The following is a 20,986-nucleotide window of genomic DNA, read 5'->3' as shown; positions in this document are numbered from 1 at the left end:
GTTCTGGGCTTGCCATATACTCGCTCCATGGCTTTGGAGCTGGCATTGACAGCGTGTGCGAGTTCTTGTTCCATGTCTCTGTGGGACTGTGCTATTTCCCGAATGCTGAAGAAGGAAGGAGACACATGTCAGGCCTTTACACACTGCTTATGAACACACTCAGAGGACAGATGCACAGGGAGTGGTCTACAGACCATCACAATCTCAGTCATAGCCACTGGCTTATCACATTCTGATCAATACCAAACGGTGGACTTATGTGGGAAATCTGTTACCAAATCCTAGCTTTTCCAGGGAAGAAAATGTATAAAATGAAACCTCTCTTATAAAATGGAAAGTAGGCAAGCAGCTTTGCAAGCAGCTTTGCAGACAGGCTGGCCATCAAGAAACTCAGAGATACAGACTGTGCACTAGGCCAAGTCATTCTGCAATCTGAAGTTAGACCCACCTCTGACTGGAACCTGGTGTGATGATGAGCTCTGGGCCAGAACAGCCTGGGCAAAACCAAGAGCCAGCCACAGGGTAGTTCAGAGAGCTGGGTAAGGTGAGGTGGGATGGGACAGAGCATGCTGAGTGAGAAGCTTGGGAGCAACTTTCATATACTATGGGAAGCACCGGACTACTGATGGCTCTCAGAAGGCTGACCTAGTAAACACACCTTCCAGGCAGGCTTCCTAGGCTACCAGGGACTATAAAGCGATAGGACCATGGCCCTTGCAAAACAAGGAACTAGACAAACATAGCGGACAGGGAAGAGAGCAGACTGAGTGTAGCGCCAGTGTCAGCTACTTGCCAAGAAGAGACAACAGCGTGGAGGCAGAGGCACCTAGAGATGCCCACAAGGACCAAAGAGAAACTGACCTGCTAAGCAGCCTGAAGCCTCCGCCCACCACAGCAAGGCAGACATGGCCAGGAAACACACAGCGCACCCATAGCCAGAGCCAAAGAAAAATGAGAAATGTCCAGCCAAGGGCACTAACTAGTTTGCAGCTTCACAGGAGAAGGGGGAGGCTAAGCTGTGGAAAAGACAAGAACTTCTGGAGAAAGCTCCAGGTATGCAGGGAGGAGCCTGCAATGGCAATACCACAAGAGCAACAGCAGCTCCAGGAACCACTTGTCAAGGACAGCTAACAGAAGAAAAAGCCTGGTGATTTTCCTCAATAAATACCAGAGCAGGATGCACACTACTCTCCAGGGCAACTGAGGCCTTTCTCAGAAACCCAACATGGGATTTAAAGATTTAGTGGCTCTGAAAATCCTTGTGGGTCTGACATTTTCACTATGCAAACCTGAATAACCAAGAAGACTAGGGGAGCAAACCAAGCCAGAGGAGTCAGGCTTAAGGCCCTCAGTGAAGCAGAGCCAGCAAATGGGACCTGGAAAAGCCCCAAAGCCTGCCTCGAGAAATACAGCAGAGCCTACCTGTGAATGAGGCCCCCTGCTGCTTGCCCAAACTGGTCCATCTGGGTAGCTTCCTCCTCAGACAGGATCTCAGGGTGCAGGGAAAAGGATGGTGGGCGGGGCAGCTCACACTTCTGTTTGTCCTCCCAAGACTTCAGAGTGTTCTCAAAGGCCTAAACCGTGAGAACCAGAGTCAAGACTTCTCCTTTGCCCTCCCGTCCAGAGGGTGAGCAACACCTGCCCACAACACACTCTAAGGGTTCAGCAAGGTAACAGCTTGTTATGGAAGGGATGTTAGCTTCATCGTTGTGTCTTTTGAAACATGTCTCACTATATAACTTTAGCTGGCCTCCTGTCTCTGGATTACTGAGACTATAGGGCACGCCACCACGTCAACTAATCTCTGTATCGTGAAGAGAAATCCAACAACAAAGCATGAAACATCTTTGCCTCTTATAAATGTACAAGTGAGCCCATGGGCAAGCCACTGGTAGTCCCCACCCCACCCGCCCCTTCTGGCAGTTGCTCTTACCCTGTCTCTGGTCAGCATCTGTGCCCTGTTCTTGTGCACAATCCGAATGTACCCAGGTGGCTGGATCCAGGCTTCTCCATCCACCTGCACAGGCACGCCCTCGTCCCCCAGGATGGAGATCTTCACTGTGCGACACTAAGCAGATGCCATTAACAGTTATTTAGGTGCCAAGGGCTTTAAAGCACCCACAGTGTCTACACTCTCACCTTCTCACCCACAGCCATTTACTTGGCTGTTGACCTAAGGCCCTCCTTTTTTATACTCTGCTCTGTTGCCCCATCTGCCGGTACTGTTCCTTCCCCAAATATAAAGTAAATAGATGTAGAAGATGTTCAGATAGAGATAGATATCAAAGTGTAAAGGAGTCAGTCATGATCCATGCTATGTGTAAACATCCCCACTGCAGGGCAAAGTCCAACAGCAGGTGATGAAGTCCAGCAACTCTTTTTACTAAATGTGCCCAAGAACAAAAAGGTAAATATTAAACAGCTGGCTGTTGGAGACAGAGTACAAGAAGACACCAGCAAATCTCACCCAATAGATTTTATCAGCACTCCACTATATGTATAGTCACTTCATCCCTGCCCCCCAAGTGGGTGGACCTATACCAGCTCACCAATGCTGTCAGAATTAAAGCTAGCCTCATAGTCATGTGCCAGGCCCTGGGGGGCTCACTCACTGTCACAGACAGCTCCATGCCCACATTGTACTACTTCTGCAGCAGACACGGCTCAGCTGGGCCTTTCCCACCAGCAAGGCTCACAGCACTCAGTGGGAAAGGGAGCAGAGCGGGGCTACCTTTAGGTCCTAGGAAGACACCTGTATTCCTTGGGTCTGTACTGTGAGTAAATCCAGGGAGTCCTAGGCCAGGCCCTACCTCTCCAAACAGGGATGAGCCCCAGAAGGGGGTGGGCTAGACCCCCGGAGCAGCATGGCCAGTACCTGGGCAATCCGATGATGCTGTAGCTTAATTACACGAGACACAGCCATTTGCATGCTGCCGAACACAGCGACCACCTCCAGAATCTTATCATCGAATGATGGAGCTGCAAAAGTCTGAAAGGGCCAGCTTGAAAGCTGTCTGTCCCACTTTCCCAAACACCCACCCCCCTTACTTTGCTTCCTGCTCTGGGGGTTCTGGTGAGGCAGACAGGCCCACACCCACAGGTCGGTGCAGAGATGGTCGTAAATGCAGCACAGATGGTCTTATCCAGCTAGCACAATGCCTGGGACTAGCTCTTACACTTACTACTTATTAGTCATGAGACCTCAGGCAAGTTATTCATGCCCTTCTTCCTTCAGAGGGAGTTAACAGTGCTAGCTCCTTAGGGGCAGGTATGTGAAATGAATGTGCTAACAGATGTTTAGAACAGTGGCCCACTCTTAAGTCTGCAGTAAGTGCTAGTTTTCTTTTTAGTTACATGCAAAGATGCCGAAACCCCCCCCCACCTCCGTTAAAGCCTATTGATATCTTCCTATATTCTTAGCATAAATTCCATACTTCTGCCCTTGGCTTCTACAGCCCCATGCAATCCAAGCCCTTCTCCATCTGTAGTTGGGGAACCTTTCTCTATGTTCTCTGCCCCTTATTCTCAGCTTTGACATCTTGTTTTTTTCTACCAACACGGTGTACTCCCCCCATCTGGTACCAGCCAACTTGGCCAGGCTAAGTTCTCCTTCAAGTCTCAGCTTCCTCTCACTTGATCATATGCTAGACCTGCCTTCTAGATAGCAGGCCAATCAGTGAGGGAGCCTGTCTATCTGGTCTTCCACCACGCCCACTGCCAGGACCAGGGAAATATTACATCTAGTCACAAATGCCCAACCTTGCTAAGCCCAGCCCACCCACCTCAAACCCCATACGTACATCATCTTCCTTGGTGCCCCCCCAGAAGTTGGTCCCTCCGGCATAGCTGGGAATGTTGAGAACAGCAATTCCCTGAAGACTCGGGAGGGGAATCGGGCGCCCATCACACTGAGCCACAAAAAGGTGGAGAGAAAAGAGCAATGCTCAGCATGCACCAGTCCTTCCCCAGCACTAGCTGGAGACCTGGGGCGAGGCAGGAGCTCCTCAGGGAGTCCAACAGGAATGTCTATAGCCAAAAATGAGAGATCACCCAGGAGGCTACCACTCACCTCCAACAGGACCTTCTGCTCCAGGTTCCTGTAGGTTCTGTGCAGCAGTTCTTTGGTGCCCAGGACACCGTACCACATCATGTTCTTAGTCCGACTCCTAGAAAAAGAAGTGTTCCTTTGGGCAGGGCTTCCCTTACAATAACCTGAATTACTGCTTTGAAGCTTGGGGACTCAGCAACTGTGTATAGCAGGACACCGTAACAAGATAGTCTGGGCTTCTCAGACATGCAAGAAGAGTAAATTCACCAATGAGGAAGTATGTTACAAACTAACACTCTACCAAGAGCAACCACAACCTGAAAAACAAGTAAGTGACCCTTAAAAACATGTACAGATCATGACTTCTGGCTGTAAAATTATGCTGGGGAGATGACTAGTAGAGCACATCTATAATCCCAAGGCATGCTAGCTTGATGGGAAAGCAAGAAAATCCCCAGAAGACCATGGACCAGCCAGCCAGGTACACAGCAGTGAAAACTAGAAAACTTTCAAAAAAAGAGTAGTAAGCAAGGAGCACATGACACCTTGTGGTGGTCTTCTGACCTCCACACATGCACTATAGCATGTGCTCATCCACACCCACACAAGTAAGTCAGTCAAATTTTGCTTGCCACAGAGAATCTAGAAAGCACAGAAAAGCACATGGGGAAAAAATAAATTTTCAATCCCCAGCCTCTATACACGCCATCCTGACCACAACTGGGAAGGGACTAGGCAGTCTGTAGAGCTCTCCCTACACAGTACTGGGACAGTGACTGTGCAGCACACCCATCACCTGCCTCTAATGCACCGTCACAGACTCTGATGCTAGGTAAGAAACAACCCATCCCAGTCTGCCCAAGCTGGCCAACTCCAGGGGTGGAGCCCTTCCCCTCGTAGGCTGGCTTCTTGGGCTGCCTGCTTTCCACACCTGACAACGAGGACTACCTACCTGCATTTCTCTGGGTGCTCATCACGTTTGTTGTTAAAGTCCAGAGATATCTTCGCATCCAAGCCGATGCCAAAATAGTTGTTCATGACACACTTCTCTGTGTAGTACTCTCTGCAAAGGTGAGTTTAAAGTCTCATAACAGCTCTGCCTGACAGGTTCCTCCACAGACTGACCTGCTGCCATTTCTCCCACAGAGCAAAACTCATCACTTCTTCCATGTTTTGTTGTTGTTTCACTTTGGTGTTTTGTTTTCCTGTGTTTAGAGTTTGAACCCAGGGCCCTGTTCAGGGTTTGTTTGGGGTATTTGTTTGTTTTGGTTAGAGCTCTACTGAGACATAATTCACATACAATGTCACTATCACTTTAACGTACATGATTCAACAGTTTTTAGTACATTCAGAGTCCTTTCATCTCTACCATCAAATTTCAGAACCACTATCACTTGCACTGGCTCCTACCATTCTGACCCTGGAAATCACTGATTCTCTGGATGTGCCTACCCAGGATCTGTCAAATCAATGGAATGAAACAGTATGGCCTGTGTATCTGGCTCCTTTCCCTCATCCACAGTTTATATTTATTGCAAAGCAATCTTCCATTATGTGGACACACCATATTTTTGTCTATCATTGACTGATGGACATTCAAATTGTTTTGTTTTCTAATGATGACTTGGGAGCATTAATGCTCAGTGTTGCTGTAGACATGTGTTTTAGAATCTCTAGAGTTTGTACCACGGGCAGAACTACTGGGACTCATAGCTTCTGGTGTGCCCTTCTGAGGCACTGCCAGCCAAGATCATCATGGCATGCTTCTCTAACATCCCCATACTGCCCAAGCAATCTCTGAAGTGAAAGGGCAGTGATTGAAAACTCCTGTACCAATGTCAAAAGCTTCCCTTCCCCAGAGCACTGCTGGGGACTTGTCCTTGGCACTGTCTCTGCATTCACCAACTCCTCCAGAGCCATAGGTGTGTCCTACCCCATGCTCTCCCCTAGTTGCAGGGAAGGGAGACACTGTGAGGAGGGTAAATTCTGAAAAGTCCCATAGACACTGGACATGAAGAAGAGTCCACAAAGCTTGCACCAGAATTCTAATACATTTTAGCCTAAGTTTCTTACACTCTGATGAGAACCAATCTCTACAGCAGGAATCCTTCCTGATCACATACCTAATTCAAGTGCCTTATAATTGCTCAGAAAAGCTCTGGGGTTAAACTATATTACAAGCTAAAGAACACATGATGAACAGTATTCATAGGTCCTAGAAGATTTAAAAAAAAAAAAAAGTAATGCAGAAAATAGGGTACAAGGACAAGAAAGGAGGAGGTTGGGTGCAGGGATCTAAGGAAGAGGAACCTACCAATGACAGAGAGGGGAAGAACAGGCTTAGTCACAGATGGGGGCCATGACATCAAAGGACGTAAGCAAAGGAAGTCTCCTGGTCCAGGGCCCCAAGAGTGCTGTCCCAGAGGGACTACAACTCTGGCCCTGCTGAGGGAAACCATCAGGGTCTGAGCACAAGGCCAGACCAGGAGCAGAGATCCATGTACCACCAAACTGACTGAAGAGCCAGCTTACCAAAACAGGGCCTCTGTGAAGCACACAAGTACTCCATCATACCACACCAGACAGTAAGGGCAGGCCACTCCCAGCCAGCTGTCACCATCCTCTAGCTGCCCACAGGCTGGAATCAGCAGTAATTTAAAAAAAAAATCTCTAGAATATTGTCTTCTTTGGTTTGAGGAAAACCATCTACAGTGAGCTCTAATATACACCAGGGATCCATTAAACCACTATGCAGATGTCCTCAAGGCCTTAGAACACAGCAGAAGAGGCCACGCCCCCACTGTAACACAGCAGAGAGCAGCAATCAGACTTTCTCTCTCAAACCCTCCAAGTAAGACATTGTCTCCTGGGAACCCCAAGACCAGGGAACAACCACCTGGAGGACCCATCTTTCAGTCTCGGAATGCTACATCACTGAAGGGATGGCAGACATCATGGGAAGACAAGAGACAAGGACAAAAACAATGTAACGGGTAAAGAGACGTCAACACAGTCAACACTCATCTGGCCTGTTGTGGAGCCTGGGACAGGACAATAAACAGGTCTGTCCTCTGCTGTCCTACAGTAGCCTATGGGGAAGGCTCTCAGACACACTTCTGAGGCTGCCAATTTTCCTCATTTAAGAACAGCCAAAAAAGAGCTTGCTACTCAGCTGTCCGCTGATGGCTCTGTCTAATTTTTGAATCAGACCTCTGCACTCTGCATCCTAACAAAATGTCCCGGTGGTGTTGCCTCATACTCACAGGTTTTCAGGTTCAGCATTAAAGGGATCAGCATTAATTAGCAAGCGACTGATGACTGAGCCCCCCGGCAAGGAGCCAGACATCCCTGCCCGAACACCTGAAAGGGAAGAGGAAGAGGGTACTGGCCAGGAGCTCTAGACAGAGCAAATCAAATCTCCAAGGTTGACACCACATATTCTACAAGACAACATTATGAACAAGTGCTCCAATGTGACTAACAATTCAAAACCACCACTACCATCCCATATTTATGCAACAAAAGTAGGTTATATTAGCCAGTAGAATTGAACACCCAGAAGACACCTAAAAACTGTCTCCTTAGCTATATACCTGGGCATTATTTGGGTACTACATGCCTTTTATTTAAACAGGTACCTTTCCAGGCTTGAGATACTACCCTATAAGTTATTGGTCAAGGGAGGCCCCAGGAGCTCCCAAAACAACATGCACTATTGACACTGCTCTGGTTGTCTGTAATGGTATGTTTCTCCTCCTGCCCCGAGGTCCTACAGCCCTTTGTAAAATAATCACTCAGAGGCTTAAAAAGGGGGAAAGGGCTGTGGGATGTCTTCCTGTATGCTGTGAATGTGTTGCTCCCATTGGCTAATAAATAAAGCTGTTTTGGCCTATGGCAAGGCAGCTTAGAGGCAGGTAGGAAATCCAAGCAGAGACACAGAGAGAAGAAAGGAGAGTAGGGAGAGAGGCCTAGCCACCACCCAAGGAGCAGGAAGATGCCAGCAGACCAGTAACGCCACAGCCATGTGGCAAAACACAGATTTAATAGAAATGGGTTCATTTAAGATGAAAGAGCTAGCTAGCAAGAAGCCTGCCATAGGCCATACAGTTTGTAAATAATATTACGTCTCTAAATGATTGTTTTATAATCAGCTACAGGACCACGAGGCCAGGCAGGACCAGAGAAACGTACCACTACAGTTGTCCACCATAACTACATGGTAAACCTCTCTTGCTAAAGACACGGCACACCTGACTTTCAGGGCAGAGAGAAATCAATCTGGAGCTCTCTCCCTCTTGGCTAGCTTTCATGGATAGCTTTCATGGAGCTGAAATGTGCTTTTGTAGACTGCTGAGAGAAAAAATACCAATGGTCTTACCCAGCCCTGGGACCCTGCATGCTGCAATACCGACCTGCCAGGCAAGAGGTGCCCAGGGTACAATAGTGGTATGACTGTTATGGGATAGCTAACTACTTCCTGCCTGGATTTGTGGCCTGTACCACAAGAGGGAAAGTCATGCCTAGTGCTATAAGCCTGGCCAATAGTCCATGCCTGGGAAGAGTATGGGTCCTAAGAAAGAACCTTCTGTTTTGCTAAACAATTACGATGTCAAGTTGTAACCTAAATATTTGTTTCTACCTATAGATTAGTGCTATGCTCCACCTTGGTCAGAGATGCTTCTCCAGTGGGCAGTGGTTAATGTAGAGACTCTTAGTTGGTCAAAGTGCCAAGAATGAATGAGTGTTGAGTGTTCTACCCTAAATAGGACATCTATATCAAGCCTTCCCAAAGGCTCAGGGAACACTGAGGAAAACAGGACAGAGGATGGGGAAGAGAGCTGTGACAGGCTGTCTTCTGGACACAACATGGCAACTGCACTCATGACGCACAGCAGCACTGACTACCAGTCAGAATTCAGACAGACAGGGGAAGGGCTCCTTCTAAGGCATTGGGCCCAGCTAAGGAGCTACTTACTGGCAGTTGATAGCTTTTAGGGAAGAGAGGGTAATTTTTGTTAGGTGTATGGCTGCTCATAAGTTGCCCACGTTGCAGTGGGTGGAGCATATTAATTAGACTAGGTGGATTATAAAAAAATGAAAAAATTTTAAGAGGAGACATAAAGTTGGGAGAACACATTGGAGGGCCATGGGGAGATCTGGAGGGGAGTGTTGGGAATAGATATGATCAAAATACAATATATACATGTATGAAATTGCTAAAGAATAAAAAACTAATTAAACAAAAAGGCACTTTTCATAGAGTCACATAAACTACAGAGTTCTGTCTGTATTTCCATGAGCCTACAAGCTCTCCAAGGATAGCAACACTCTTATTCCAAGACCCAGAGTGCCACAAGCCCAGCCATGGCCAGCAAGCACCTCTAGCCTCCTTGGTACCCCACCCTCAACCTGAGACCTCCAGCAGGGAGTGGCTCACTCACTTGGATACAGGATCTTGGTGTTCAGAGCAGGCAGGCCATCCCGGCTTCCTGTCTGGGGAGGGAGGGAGGCAGAGCTGCCAAGGGACAGACCTTTGCTCGTTAGCTTTTCACAAGGGGCTCTGGATGCTGTAAAACAGGACAACACACACTGAAACTGCCCAAAGTCAAACACAGCTGAAAGAAGTCACAACAAAATGAACAGACAAGAGGGCTGTGGGAAGAAGGAGGGTTATAAGCCACTCATCAGCCAGCAGTATGTGAGATGAACAGTCCCTGGGGAAAGGGAGAGGTCCTCACACATACACTGTGGGTCTGGATTCATCGTGAACAGACACAGACATGGAAAGCAGTGTAAGGATGGAGAGGGGTTGATCCCTAATCACAGTCTGGGTATAGAAGGCACAGAGTTGTGATGCTAATCAACACTATGTCTACTCTGGAAGCGCCCCCCTCCCCAACAGTGGCAGGACAGGCTTTTGAAAACCTTTGCTGGGGTCTATTGCAAGAGGGACCAAAGTCTCAGTTTTGCCAGACACCTATGAGCAGCCATAAGAAGGCTCTGAGGAAACTCAGGGAAGACAGGCCCCAGATGCTCCTCAGCTGGGGAGGCCCTCTTTCCTGCAGGTCCTACAGTGCACATGTCTCCACTAAACACATCTCAGTGACATGAAGGAGGTACAGAGATGTAGGCCACAGGTGGGAATGTTGGTTTACTCATGTAGCCAGAGCAATGAGAAAAAGCACCCTAAAATGTCCATGACAAGCACACTAAGTATCACCCAAACCAAAGCCCAGTCATACCTTTGCGGTGGCTCCTCCCCTTGGCAACCACACAGCTCTCACTATGGGCAGATGTCGGGCACACCCTATTATCAGTTTTCAGGTCCTTCTTCTCCTCAGATTCAGAGAGGCCCAGTACGAAACCCTGCTGCTCCTGGGTCTGGGCGTTCTGCTCATCCACCGCTGGTAAGAAAGAATATTCTTGCTAAGACTGTGCCAGTAGGACTAAGGGAGCTTTAGGTCCTCTCTTCTCAAGGCTCAGACCCAAAATCTTCACCATACCACACCTTAGCCCAGTGCCCTAGCTCAGTTAATGTAACAGGACCTGGGCATCCCAGCTAATAGGCTGGGGAGAAGGACTCTGAGACAGGAGGATTTGGAGGTGAAAAGAGTTAGAGAGAGGCCCTAGCAGGAGAGTGACAAGGTAGTGTGTGACCACAGAGTCTGAAGTGAGAAGAGGTGGGTCCACTCAGGGTAAGGAGTGAGGGAAGGGTATGGTGTGAAGTGTTGTCTGAGGGAAGTGAGAGAGGACAGGAGGGTGGGAATGGTGGTAAGGTTGGGAGTGTCCTACGTAAAGGTGAAGGTGAGGAAGCCCTTGGACCAGAATGACTGCTTCCCAGTGCTTGGTCTACTGCCACCTCCAGGGAACATGGGAATTCCAGTGTCACCTAGTGACCGAGAGATCCATCCATTACCTTTTTCTGTGTGCTCTATGATCTGGCGAATTGCTTTCTTCAGGCTGTTCGCTCTCAGCATTAGCTGCTCCCGAGGCCGGAAGATCTGTGGCCGGGAGGGGCATGCCGAGCCCATCAGCCGGTCCCCAGCAGAGTTACAGATGTTGCCTGATCCGTCCCCATCCTCAGCCTCCTCAGCAATGGTTGGAGGTGGGTTGGACAGAGAGGATGAAGCCTGAGACTCATCGTCCAAGGTCTTGAGGAGAGAGTCTAGCTTCTCTTTCAAGACAGAGCACTATATGGAAGAAAAAGTGGCATGGAGAGCAAGCTCTTCTGCACCTGCTGCCCCACCTACCCTGTGCCCAGGAACCCACCTTCTTGGCCATGACCTCCGACTCCTGTGAGCTCTCTGTCGTCTTCTCATAGGCCTTGCCCACGCGAGCTACAAAGTCCTTCACTGTCTCACAGAGCACTCTGCAGGAAACAGAAGGCAGCTGGGGTGGGATCCTGGGCGGCACACTTGGCTGCCTCTCTGAATCCCTGAAGCCCTGGCACTCACTTGGCTGATGAGATCACCACGGAATGCTGGTCTGAAGTCAAGATTTTAGAAAGATGGGCTGCAACCGAGTCTTCATAGAAGAGAATTTGTTGCACCTATAATCACACCGAAACAGGGGGCACTTAGTCTCACAGTTGACTGTGAGTGCCATCAGTCTCCAACTCGGGTTTTCTCGGGCCTTTCTGGTATAACCTCTAACAGACAGACCCTCTCCAAACACTGTCAGTGCTATCCACTGCTAAGGGAACAAGGTCAAAAGCTTCACCAACCTGTGAACAGACTAAAACAATGGGTCTGAACAAAACGAAACCTGTCAGAGGTAAGTGACAGTCAGGACAGTGAAACAAGCCTAGAGGCCCTGGCATGTAACCCCAGTCTATCTTCAGTGATATACTACTGGCCAGTCAGAGCAGAAGCTGCCTTTTCTACCTCACCAGGAACTCTGCCAATGGGGTGTGAACCAGCCCACACACCTCTACCCACCAATGGGAGAGCTCCACTGTTCTCTGTCCTCCCCACGGCCAGCAAGCTTTCCCATGGGCCAAAAAAGACCACCTGGGCTGGACTCTCCAAGATTTTTCTGGGCAATTCTCAGGCTCGGAATAAATATTTATTGGGTTGTTTCTGAGACAGGGCTTCTCTATGTAGGCTTGCCTGTCCTAGAACTTGCTCTATAGACCAGGCTGGTCTGGAACTCAGAGATCCTCCTGCCTCTGCCTCCCAAGTGCTGGGATTAAAGGCGTGCCCTACCATGACCAGCATCTGCAAAATATTCTTCTCAAAACAAAAGCACAGACCCATCTCTGCCTGTGAAGCCATGCAAAGCAGTCTGGCTTTGCTTGCTGACTGCTGCTGCCCTTGACCCCTTGCTTGACAGACCAACCAACACTCAGGTAGTGCCAGTCACCTAGTAGGGCCAACATCGCATGTGCCCAGCACTGCAGTCAGGACATAAAGACAAAACCCCACCCCTCAGGACTGCAGAGCTGAATCCAGGGAGAACGGATGCTGACGCAGAGTGAGCTAACTAACTACAAGGGCAGCACAGACATCCGAGAGGGAAAGGTGAGCAGAAATAGAGCATGGAGACTTCTGAAAGCACACAGGAGGAGCTGGTAGAAAGGAACAGCAGATTGCAATAGGTGCTGAGCTACAGTCAGGAGCACAGGATGTCACAGGGGATTAGGTATTAGGAAGCCCCTCAAATCCTGGTGACAACTTAGGAAACCCCCATACAGTTATGAAGCCCTAGGATTGAGCCTGCTTAGCCCGAGGTTCACCCTTGAGGACCACACAAGGGCAGGGGTGCAGTCAAACAGCTGAGTACATGAAGATCACCATGTGGGGCTTATACAGCAGGTGATGGGCTGGGGTGCATCTCAGTGTTGAGTGAGATCCTAAGTGCCATGCCCAGCACTATACAAGAGAAAGAGCAAGTAGGTAGTGGTACCTCTGAGTCCTCGCCGAAGTCTTCAGTGACTGTGGAAGAGGAGGCCTGCCGAGGAAGCTTGGTCTCATATGCCATGACACTCCACCTGCACAGGTCCAAAGTCAGCTCAGTTGCAGGCTGCCCACCAGCACTCAGGGATCTGAAGACCCCCAGAACCATCCCCTCATTGCTCCAATGTTCTAGTCCTTGTGCCTTAACCTTAGTACTATTCTGACTTCTTTTTCTGTTGTTTGTTTGTTTGTTTGTTTGTCTGTCTGTTTTGAGACATGGGCTAGTGTGACACCAGTTAGCCTTGAACTCATTCTGTAACTGAAACAGAATGAGCTGACCAGAGCTCTGCCCCTCTCTTAAGTGCTAGGACTGTAGCCTACCACAGCACCTGTAGTCTGGCCTCATTGTTAAGCTTCATCTTGACTTTACATCTGTGATTTAGCTCATTACCTGTCTGAGAGAAACGTCTCATCTCCACAACCCATAGGTCGCCACAGCTCTGTTGGAAGAGACTGGAAATGTTTCCCACCTTGACATCAGACACAGTTTCGAGAGCTTCACACTGTTCTGTGTGCCCAGAGGAGATAAGTATCTCACAACAGCTGACACACGGACCCCCTCACTAAGAGGGGCCCAAATGGGAAGTATATTAAAATCCTTCTGGCCATCAGCTCCTGAATCCTAAGCACCAAGGAACACTTTCACCAAAAAAAATTATAGAGTCTTGGGGGGTGGGTGACCTGCCATCTGGCCCAGAAATAGAAACACTCCATTCAAGGAGGACAAAGTAGTTATGCTCTAGAACAGTGGTTCTCAACCTCTGGGTTGTGACTCCTTTTGGGTCCAATGACCCTTTCACAGGGGTCACCTAAGACCATCAGAAAACACAGATATTTACATTACGACTCCTAACAGTAGCAAAATCACAGTTATGAAGTAGCCATGAAAATAATTGTATGGTTGGGGTCACCACAACATGAGGAACTGTATTGAAGGGTCCCAGCATTAGGAAGGTTGAGAACCAGTGCTCTAGAGGATAACTATTCATACTCATTCTGGGAACAGGAAAGTGGGACAATAGTATTGCTCAAGTATGAGGATCATTTTGCAGATCATTACTAGACCCTGAACCAAGATGGTCAGACTATAGTCACCTTCTCTGCAACCCTAAAGGATGCAAGAATGGCCTCAGAAGATGGCCTGAAAGTCTAAGTCATGTTTTCTCTTTACTTGCTTTTATCCTTTTCAGAATCCATTCAAAAATCATCAGAAAAAAATATATGCTCAACTCCAATTTGTACAAGTCCTGTCAGAAGGCCCACGCTCCTGGTTCTTACTGGTTTCAGACTGAGAAGCCTGGCCACAGCTGCCATTCACACAGTGCTGGCTGCCCCACTCACCTGTCCAGCATCTTAGTGCTGGCTCTCTCCAGCTTCGCCAAGATCTGAGGGAGCTGGGTGTCATCATCACAGGCAGAGCCCCAGCCGAGAACACGGGCCAGGTCATTCCCTGTCCCCAGGGGCAGCACACCTAGCTGACACTGGCAAAAAACAGTGGGAAAAACATGTCCTTAGACACCAGGTCTAAGAATCATTCCCATCCAGGACCCACCCTGCTGATGTCATCAATGGCCACAGGAAGTGCAGGAGGTCTGATCTGAAGTATGTGGCCTGTACCTTCTCAGCAGACACTACCAGAGGGGACACATAGGCTCTGGGGTCAATAGTAGATACCAGGACCAGCCTTTCCTCACTTATTCACATGTCTTGACAATGAACCCTTAAGGACTCTGGTTTCTACAACCCCTTCCTTCCAAAAGATACTCTGCAGTACCACACCTCAAGAGTCAGTCTGTAACTTCGCAAACATCTCTCCACCCACTCTGCAGCTCACTCTCTGATGCCAAATTCACTTTCCAAAAGCTGTCACTAGTATCACTCCACACTGCTAAAATCACCCCCACTGACTTCCAGGATCCTATCAAAAAGCATGCTAAGGCAGTATGAAGATACCAGGCCTAGTCTGCTCCCACTTACCTATGAGTGGGTGGCTTCCCCAAACTGACCCCCAACCCTGCTCTATCTTAGACTGAGCAGGGCTTCTACTTGGGCCCTGGATGCATGGAGACATATGAGCAAGGTAAGAGCTGAGTGACAGGTAGGGTTGGAAACCTGCGGCACTACAACACCCAAAAACCCCAGAGTGTCCCCAAAGTTGACATGGCACCAAACTCCAGCAAGTCACAAAGCTTTATCCTAAGGAAGAGTGTGAAGGATGAGAATGGGACCCACGAGATCTATCCACACAGCAGCATGGACTAGAAGCCAGGAGAAGGAACACCACCACATACAGGGCGGGGGAAACTAGAGGTGCAGGAGAGAGTTGTGTTCCTTTGACAGAGCTCCAAGGAACACAAAGGAACCACAGGAAACTAATGTTCACAGAACATGACTGAGTAGAAGAACCACATTCACAGCCTTCCTAGCAAGCAACAGTAAGCTCAGTCACAAAACTATCTGTCCTACCATAATCCCACCACTGGGAGGCGATACTTCTTTTCCTAGAGTTACTGGTGGCTGTCAGTAAGCCCTAGGACACACAAAGTACCTACCACTTGATGAGCAGGATTGGACAGAGAACACAAAATCACTGAAAACTCATTCAAGTCAGGAGTTCATTAGACAATATATAGTGCAACACAGATTAATGTTTTTATGATCTTGGCATAGGGGCAAGTAACTCAAGAACAACAAAAAATATGAAGGAAGAGAAAAATGACAAACCAAAAAACTAGGAAAAATGATCTTTAATGACAAGTGAGATGCTGATATAACAATGATGTGAAACATCAATTTTTTTAAATGTGATTACCTCAATAAAAATTAAGACCAAACCCATGAACAGGGATCCATTTAAAACATCAGTCCAATAAGGCTGTGTTTGACTTTATCATTACTTAAAAATAAGACTGTTGCTGGGTGACAGTGGTGCATGCCTTTAATCCCAGTACTTGAGAGGCAAAGGCAGGCAGATCTCTGTGAGTTCAAGGCCAGCCTGGTCTACAGAGTGAGTTCCAGGACAAGCACCAAAACTACACAGAGAAACCCTGTCTCGAAAAACCCAAAAAAAGACTGTTTATATAGCTGGGCAAAACAAAGTGAATTAGCCACAAAGGAAGAATGTGAACTGGAGTAGTCCTGACAAGGGCAGCGTGGCACTACAAATATTTAAACAAGGGCTCCTCAAAAGAGAAGACAGTGGAACATGTACAGGATTTTGCCAGGGTTGTCTCAGCCATCCAGCCCCTGCCCTAGGGAGAAGCACTACCTCGGGGAGAACATCCCCTGCAGAAAGAACTGCCACTCCGAGTTGCCCAGGGAGCAAAGTGCACACACACTGCTCTTTCAGCAGTACAGTAACGGACCAGCAGGAGATATCCGATGAACTGTGCGCATCTTGATACAAACAACCTGAGTGATGGTTATGACAGTGTACACACAGGCTAATGACCAAGGAAGGGGCTGGGAGTGAAAATTCAATGACCACAATAAGCAATTAGGACAATCTATTTTTATTTTAGTGTCAAAACTCTAACTTGTTGAATATTCTTTCTTCCTCTCCTCTCAAGCCCGAGGCATCCAGCAATTAGGAACATCACCTCCCAGGAAACAGCTGGAGCTTAGGTGACTACAGCCCCCACACTCATTCCCCATATAAAGCCTGATGCCATGTTGTTTTGAGAGCTCCCTTGACCTAAATGGCCCTCAGTCCCTCTCTTCTCTCTCCTCTCTCCCTCCCTCCCTCCCTCCCCCCCCCCCTCTCTCACACACACACACACACACACACACACACACACACACACACACACACACGCAAAGCATCCAGTACCTTCACTGCTACATCTTGGACACAGACACATTGAAACAGCACAGAACCCAGACTTCGTGGCCCCTTTCTGACCTCAGCTCTTGCCTGGAGCTGGGATGTCCCTCAACTCAGGTACCTGTTTGTGAAGGTTGAGACTGTCGATTTCAGAGAGGACCCAGCCAACACTGCCATCCCCGCCACAAACCAGAATCCGGAAGGTGTCAAACTTCTGAAATAACCGTAAGCTGTAGAGAATGGGGGGAAATGAGTATACTCTAAGACAAATAATACGTTTGTCTGTCCTGAGCTGAGGGGAGCACCCTATTCCATGTGGCTGAACCTGCACCCAGGCCAAGCCCAGGTGTACACAGGGTCTACAAGGCAACATTAGGTGTCTGTCCAGCCCCTCTGCTCAGGGCCCATTTTTGTGGGTGATCTCAGCACCTCTTTCATCCAGGACCAAGGAGGAGATATTATACACATTTCAGAGTATCAAGACAGTCTCACTTGATGTCAGCACCTAAGAGGACTTATGGGCACAGTCTTCCACATCCCAGCCAAATACTGGACCCAAGAATATTCCTCATTCTTGTGCTAATCAACCAGCCTTCCTGGTAGCTTGGCACTGAGCCTTGACACCACTCACCCAGGCTACAGATATGCACAGTATGCTAGCCCCTCTACAGCACTTAACCCCCAGACCAGACACACAGCCCTCCTAGCCATGTAATTCAGGCCTTCTCTCCTTAACTTCAGTCTCCCTTATGGGCTCCTGCTGGTTATATGGCCCCTCCCACTCATAAGCCACCACAGCCTCTGCTCACTCCTCACACTCTTCCTGCAGATTTCATCCTTGCTTTCAATTCAAGAATTGTACAGGTGCTAATGACTGATTCCACACATTGTACCCCCCTGAAGCTTCATGCTCATACCTCCAGCAGGATGCACATCCCTAGTGTCCTACAGTGCCTCCACCAGGATATGTTCCTCCTTGGACATGGTCCTAGCCCAGCTTTTGGACAGGCCCCCTCGCATCATCCTCCTCTTTCTCTCAACAAGCTCTGCTAGGCTCAACCTCTATTGCTGCTCTGAGTCCTCAGGGAGCCTCCAACAAAACCCTTCTCAAACAAGAGGTCTGTCATATGTTTTGTCTAATGAGTTGATAATTAAGAGGCTGTCGTCCTTCCTTTTCAGGAAAGAGTCAAATATCTCAGCAAACAATTGCAGCCCTCTCTGACAAGCATCTGATGCCCTCAGCTCTCCCAGGGTCTGACCAGTCCCCACCATGCATGGAGGAGAAGATGAAGGTTCTCCTCAAAGGCTAGCACATTGGAGATACTAAGCAGAGCTAGCAACAGAGGACATGCTCAGAACACAAGCTAGGATAGGCACAAGACATGGTCTCAGATCTGAACCTAAGTTCTGAGGCGCAAGGCTGCATGTGACCTCCAAGTAGTGAGAGAAATATTTACATGTGTCCTTTAAATATTCACCTATGAAGATCCTTGCTCTCTGGTGAAGCAGTGCTCTCAGTCAAGGCCAGAACTCAGGAAGGTTACGAACTGTATGATGTCAGATGCTTCCCATAAACAGGAAGTGAGTAAACCAACTCCCATGCCACCTCAACTGGACCTCTTGTGTCACCTCAGCCTGTGCCCAGCTGTAAATCATGGAGCTCTTGCACATCAAAATCCAGTTCTATTGTGCAGCTTCCCTGCCACAGCACAGTGAAGCCTAAAACTCAGTTCTACCATGCAGCTTCCTGCCAGAGTAGAGTGGAACCTTCATGCAATATCCCTGGCAGCACATTCATAGCCACCTGAACCTGTTTGACGTAGTGCCGCCTCCATATGATACTTTGAATCTCCCTACTGCTGAACTGAGACTAGTTCCTCATCAACCTCAGAAAGAGTGGATCAGTGCCATTCAGAAAACAGTTATCTGCAGGACTCTAGGAATGCTGCCTTTGAGCAAGCAGTCTGAAGGAGGAGGACACTTGTGACTGTCTTCCAGCAAGCTGTGCAGCAAGTTGGCAAGAATAGCAAAAAGAAACTGAAGGAAGAGTACCCAGGAGTGATGGGAAGCATGAGCCCCACAGCACGTCAGCTAAAGACACACAGAGAAGCAGCCCCGGCTCTTGTTATAGCAGCATCTGGCTCCAAAAGAAGCCCCTCCTGAGTTCCTCCCAGAACTCACACTGAAGGAGGGCTGCAAGCACCTTCCACTTCAATGTCTCCAAATGCTAGCATGTCCTCTGAGTCCTACCTTACAAAAACAAATGTTTCCTACAAACCTGTGGAAAATACAAACCCAAAAGGGAAAAGCACTGTCTCCATGGCTGGGAGATGAGAAGCTTTAGACCCCAACGCCCCTCAATCTCATTACACCTGCATGAAGATACTACTGTGTTCTCGAGATGGAAAAGCCCCCTTGGTTTTGCTGGAGAAACCAAGGAACTAAGCAGGCAGTAAAGAGAGCAAGGCTGGTCTGTAAGTACTGACATGGAAAGACCCCAAGCACAGGAGCTGATGCATGTGAACATGCTGCACATAGCAGCTAGTATAGGTGTTTGGTACATGTTTATACACATGTGCTTTTACAGTGGAAGCTCAAAGGGGGCAAACATCTACCACCTATTAAGAGCATGTCCTTCATAAGTGTAATCTGGGGATTTTGGCAGGTGAACTTCTTTGCTATTTAAAATTTTCTTTATAAAGGTTTATTTTTATTTTATGTATATTGATGTTTTGCTGCCATGTATAATCATGCACCACATGTGTGCAGTGTCTACAGAGGCAAGAAGAGGGTGTCAGGTCCCCTGGAACTGGACTTATAAACAGTTGTGAGCTGCCATGTGGGTGCTAGGAATCAAACTTGGGTCCTCTACAAGAGCAGCTAATGCTCATATGCACTAGCTAAAAACTTCTTATCTTTGATCCTTTTAAAACAAGCATGTCTTAACTACAAAACATTGTAAGAACAGCACATCTCACACAATCCCTACCCAAGGTGTGGTCCTCCATTCATGAGGTCAAAAACCTGGGCAGGGTTCAGCAGCTGCTTGAATCTTCTGAGAAACTTCACACCTTGGTTGTCTCCACTTTTGGAGTTGACGAAGACCAGCAAGGGGCTTGTGCAAGACGGGGGACAGGTGGCCTTCCAGAACCCTGGAAGTGAAGGTGGAACAGGAAAGAACCCTTACAAACTGTTGAGGTGCTGTGGACTCAATAAGCAGCAACAGTCAGCACAAGAGGCACAGAATTCAGAGTGAACCAATGAGTCTGTGAGGGACAGCCCAGCTGTGAGGAGGTTGAGCCCACCTCATCTCACCTCACATCTTCTAGCCTGGCAGAACTCTTTCCTCTGAAACATGTACCTCAGAGATCACCTTCACCAATCCTTGCCAGCATGCTTCTTCATTGTCCAGATGGACATAGAGAGTGGCTCTGGGCCATCATGCTAGGCTCTGCCACAGATGGTGACAGGCACAGCCCTCTAGCTCATGGCAGACCAGGACACTTTACATTTGGTCTCCACTCAATAGCCAAAGGTCTCTATCAACCCTTCCAGAAAAAGTGCTGGTTCATTCAAGCTGTGAGTCGTATGGCAATTCCCAGGATGCCAACTGTGGCCCCTGACCATTCCACAGCTGAGCCTAGCCTCTTGAGACCATGTCTCAAAATTGCCAAGTCACCCATCTCCAGAGCTGGTAGGGGAAGGCAGCACGGAGAAAGGGCATGTATGTGAACACAAGCGTGTATGTGAACACAAACATGTATGTGAACACAAGCATGGAGCACCTACCATCAGAGTCAATACTGTTGAGTGCTGTGGGAGGGATGACAGACACCTTACACAGTCCAAGTGGGCACTTTGTCACCAAGGACTCTTTGCACGATGTGTGAACCTAAAATGAAAAGTCACCAGCAGTCAGTCTCCTCAGACATACCAGAGACTCCCTGGCCAGTAGCTGGAAAGTCCTCTCAAGAAAAGGCAAACACCATCAGAGTAGGCCAACCTGTGTTCTGAGCACCCTGTTTCCTGGCCTTGCACCATGGAAGTGAGAATCAGATACATCCAATAGGAGCCAGACATGAAACTGAACAGCAGCCTCCAGCTTCTGTCCTAGCTACCCTTAACTTTCAGGGCTCCTAGACAACCTGCCTTCATGTGACT

General features: G+C 48.4%; 1 protein-coding gene across 1 annotated transcript in view; it reads right to left on the bottom strand.

The window, feature by feature from the left end:
• Positions 1-5: 5 nt before the first annotated feature.
• Positions 6-20,986, bottom strand: part of Dgkd (diacylglycerol kinase delta) — a gene marked incomplete at its 3' end in the record, with an annotated part of 85,795 nt that continues 64,814 nt past the window's right edge. Inside the window, exons 9-26 of the mRNA XM_059278724.1 lie at positions 20,615-20,717; positions 19,815-19,977; positions 16,947-17,055; positions 14,344-14,483; positions 12,953-13,037; positions 11,503-11,597; positions 11,318-11,417; positions 10,965-11,238; positions 10,291-10,452; positions 9,490-9,615; positions 7,312-7,408; positions 5,001-5,111; positions 4,070-4,166; positions 3,801-3,908; positions 2,876-2,989; positions 1,934-2,068; positions 1,423-1,574; positions 6-105 (exon numbers count right to left, since the gene is read on the bottom strand). Of these exons, the coding sequence (XP_059134707.1) occupies positions 6-105; positions 1,423-1,574; positions 1,934-2,068; positions 2,876-2,989; positions 3,801-3,908; positions 4,070-4,166; positions 5,001-5,111; positions 7,312-7,408; positions 9,490-9,615; positions 10,291-10,452; positions 10,965-11,238; positions 11,318-11,417; positions 11,503-11,597; positions 12,953-13,037; positions 14,344-14,483; positions 16,947-17,055; positions 19,815-19,977; positions 20,615-20,717 (2,271 nt within the window). The remainder of the gene's footprint in view (positions 106-1,422; positions 1,575-1,933; positions 2,069-2,875; positions 2,990-3,800; positions 3,909-4,069; positions 4,167-5,000; positions 5,112-7,311; positions 7,409-9,489; positions 9,616-10,290; positions 10,453-10,964; positions 11,239-11,317; positions 11,418-11,502; positions 11,598-12,952; positions 13,038-14,343; positions 14,484-16,946; positions 17,056-19,814; positions 19,978-20,614; positions 20,718-20,986) is intronic.

Source organism: Peromyscus eremicus, chromosome 13 (genome assembly GCF_949786415.1).
Source record: "Peromyscus eremicus chromosome 13, PerEre_H2_v1, whole genome shotgun sequence".
In the NCBI taxonomy this organism is placed as follows: Eukaryota; Metazoa; Chordata; class Mammalia; order Rodentia; family Cricetidae; genus Peromyscus; species Peromyscus eremicus.
The sequence above is the reverse complement of the archived record's forward strand: the minus strand, read 5'-3'. Positions and strand labels throughout refer to the sequence as shown.